Source organism: Pinus tabuliformis, chromosome 3_1, assembly GCF_031772625.1.
Source record: "Pinus tabuliformis cultivar Carrire ecotype Pingquan chromosome 3_1, CPIR1, whole genome shotgun sequence".
Taxonomy (NCBI): domain Eukaryota; kingdom Viridiplantae; phylum Streptophyta; class Pinopsida; order Pinales; family Pinaceae; genus Pinus; species Pinus tabuliformis.
In genome coordinates this window covers 42,936,260-42,939,442 of record NC_142301.1, presented here as the reverse complement: position 1 = coordinate 42,939,442, position 3,183 = coordinate 42,936,260, and the positions used below count along the sequence as shown (strand labels likewise).

General features: G+C 36.9%; 1 protein-coding gene across 2 annotated transcripts; it reads left to right on the top strand.

Annotated features, from left to right (window-relative positions):
* Positions 1–1,746: 1,746 nt before the first annotated feature.
* Positions 1,747–2,725, top strand: LOC149185677 (uncharacterized). Of its 2 annotated transcripts, none has more exons than XM_089412461.1 (3): positions 1,747–2,000; positions 2,179–2,239; positions 2,358–2,725. In XM_089412461.1, exons 1-3 carry the CDS (start codon positions 1,926–1,928, stop codon positions 2,507–2,509), a joined length of 288 nt encoding a protein of 95 aa, XP_089268587.1. In that variant the 5' UTR covers positions 1,747–1,925; the 3' UTR covers positions 2,510–2,725. The 2 variants fall into 2 exon arrangements, with proteins under 2 accessions (XP_089268587.1, XP_089268586.1); XM_089412460.1 differs by having other exon boundaries at positions 1,758–2,000; positions 2,134–2,239.
* Positions 2,726–3,183: the final 458 nt, after the last annotated feature.

The window sequence follows — 3,183 nt, the reverse complement described above, 5'->3', positions numbered from 1 at the left end:
GGTATGACTGAATGCCCAGTAGTTGAAATTAAAGGGGAGTGTTGGAATATTAATTCCAACTGCAGTGCAGGGACAGCGACGACAGCACAGCGGCAGCGACTAGGGACACCGCCGATCAGTGATCGCCGATGATCGGATCGGCGGGTCGCAATGGAGGACTTACAAAGAGGTCGGGGCCTTTATATCTTGCGATATGCGATCGCGATCGCATCGCATCGGCATATCGCTATCGGCGCTTTCAAAGGGTCAGGCCTTTTCCACATACATATTTGCGATCCGATAACCGGACCCGACGGTTATATAATGCTCTGCTGTATATTTTTTCAATTCCGCCAGCGGCCATTTTCCCGTGTTTTCAATGTTTTCCAAGCTTAAGTTAATATCCATCGCATTGGTGGATATCGCATCGGTGGGTCGCAAATCGGCATTTCGCTATCGGGGAAACCAAGGGTGCTCAACACTTTCATATATGCGCGCTATGCGATGTGCCGGACCCGATAGAATCCCAAAACTCCTATGCATATACTTTCAAGTCCGGTTTCCGCCTGCAATAGTGTAACGACATGTATACGTGAGTTTTGCCGCCGTTTCCTTCAGTAAAGTAATCAATGATATTTACTCCGATTGGTAGAATATAGGTAAAAGACTTTCAATTTTAATACTTTTTTTATGCACGGAGATATGGCAAATTAAAATATAGGTATGGTCATTTTGTTAAAAATACACGCAATGTAAACTTGTGTGCATTTTTTTTGGTTGATTTGTTGACGATGTATTATATATGAAATGTAATGGTAAGAACGCACAACAGTGAAAATATGAAGTTGAAGTGAAACTAGAACAGGGCAAGTAATGTTTTGAGTGCTGGAAGTTTTTTTTTGTAATATGCAAAGTGCATAATGTAAATTTTTATTACAGCAGTATATGTAAAAGTCTGTTTTTATAGCAGTAATGAAAATGAGATTTTCACACACAGTAGTGTAAAATTTCAGGGGGAGATAGAGTAATATTTAATTGTTAAAATATTTTTTTTGGTGAACCCCTCTGAGTGAAAGAAGATGAATTTTGTATCAAGAATTTTACTTTAATGAATACAAATCTCTTTATGGGTGTGTAATACTCTGTTCTCATAAATAAATTAAAATCCTGGAGAAAAGCAGAGCATTGCCTTTGTGTTCAGTTAGTTTGTTTTTTTGGAATTTTATCAGAAAAATTCCCCAACAAATTTAGCTTATACGATTACTTTTAGAAGAATTTTAGCTTAATTCGAATCGTCTAGAAATAGATTCCCAACGAAATTTGTAAACGATAAAATGTTAGAGAGATTCTTAAACACGAAATCCTTAAAAATACAAAATACAACCATTTCGATTGTCGAAAGATCAATTCCATCAATTCTTCATAAATGCGCTCATTTTTGTATTATTCGCTGTCATACTCCTACATTCAATTGCAGTAGTTACACAGAATATCGGGTTTGCTTTCGATTGGACCAAGTGAACCCGTGGGTAAAGAACGTGGCATGGCTTGTCCAAACGAAGGTCTTCACTGTCTCACGATTCTTAGTCGGAGAAGATAAGGTGAATGGGCTTCCTAAAATCTAATTAATAATCATTGTATATCCCAGAAATTCTTTCCTCTCTTAGTCGGAGAAGATAAGGTGAATGGGCTTCCTAAAATCTAATTAATAATCATCGTATATCCCAGAAACCAATAGCTTTTCACTTACCACGTGGGTACGTTATCATGGAGCCGGCCAGCCGCCGTCATATAACCAGTTTATTTCAATTTCCATTTGCACTCATTTCATCTTCCTCTGGATTTCACTTCTTTGCATCCAGATTTCATTCCTCTGTATATCAAGAAAACAAGGATTTGTCACAAGGATCAAGAAGCCATTGTTTGAGCTGTCCAGGGAAATTAAAATGCCGGCACTTGCAGAGGAACCAGCTCGCCCTTTAAAGCCCCACGGATCATCTTCATCATCGTATATTCTCCTGGTGAGTTACGTTGCAACGAATCATTTCAAGCAATTAGCAATCCCCAATTTCTGGTTTCTAGATTTTGAAATGTATTGTTGAATTATGTGGGTTATCGTTAAATTGAAATGGGTGGACGGTACTCACCATGCAGGTGCAACACTTGATTGAAAAATGTCTTGTGCTCAACATGGATCAGAGTCAATGCGTGGAGGCGCTTTCAAAGCACGCTAATATCCTACCGGTCATAACCATTACAGGTGTTTAATTATAGTCCCTGCACACACTTACACTCTGCTGCTTCACAACAATTGAATTTCCCCTTGTGTCCATCTTTGTTACTTGTTTACTGTAATTTGTGTGATTCGTAATTTGCAGTGTGGAATGAATTGGAGAAAGAGAACAAGGAGTTCTTCTCCTCCTATTCCAGAAACATGAAAAACAGAAATCAAGAAGATCATTGTAGTCAGATCATAGCAAAAGACGCAGACACTCGATTATGTAATCAGAGACTCGGTCAAGATTGTTGATCTGATTCTGACAACCTATCTCGGCCTAGGATTTTACAAAGCTCGTAGATTAATGAGGGGGATTTAGTCTGGAAAGTTTCTCCTGGATTTATATGGTTTGGTTTCCTCAATGTACAGCTTCCCATCAGCAGCAACTGAAACGGTTTATGGGTTTTTTTTTTGTAAATATGTGGTTTTCCATTCTCCCCTATCAGATATGGAGTCGTGTCTTGCTTTTAAAGAGTCGTGTCTTGCTGTAATTTCTTATTGTTTAAAATGTATTTATATTTATAAATATATAAATGTATTTAGCATTTTAAATAATTCCTAAAACATTTAAAATGTTTAGATTTTTTATTTACTTTTTTTTTGGAAAGAAGAAAAAAATGTAACTTTCATTCATTATAATGTGAAAGTTGTATACTCTCATGGAACTTAAATCTCCTATAATAATTCAATAAGCAAATATCAAGTTAGAGCTTCTCCTATAACAATTCAATAAGCAAATATCAAGTTAGAGCTTAGGTTTTTCTGATTCATAATGTAGTAATCATGTCTTTCAGATTAATCATACCAGTGTTATTTGGTGGACATTTCGAACCAACTAATGTGGTTCATCCTCACTACAAAGATGAAAAAATCCATAGAACCTAGTGAATAAATAAAAAGGATGTATCACGGATCAGAATTAGCCA

Excerpts from the sequence above, each read along its gene's own strand:
- LOC149185677 (XM_089412460.1), top strand. The coding sequence starts at position 1,926 with ATGCCGGCACTTGCAGAGGAACCAGCTCGCCCTTTAAAGCCCCACGGA. Across the intron at positions 2,001-2,133 it reads CATCATCGTATATTCTCCTG|GTGCAACACTTGATTGAAAA; the intron begins GTGAGTTACGTT and ends CTCACCATGCAG. Across the intron at positions 2,240-2,357 it reads ACCGGTCATAACCATTACAG|TGTGGAATGAATTGGAGAAA; the intron begins GTGTTTAATTAT and ends CGTAATTTGCAG.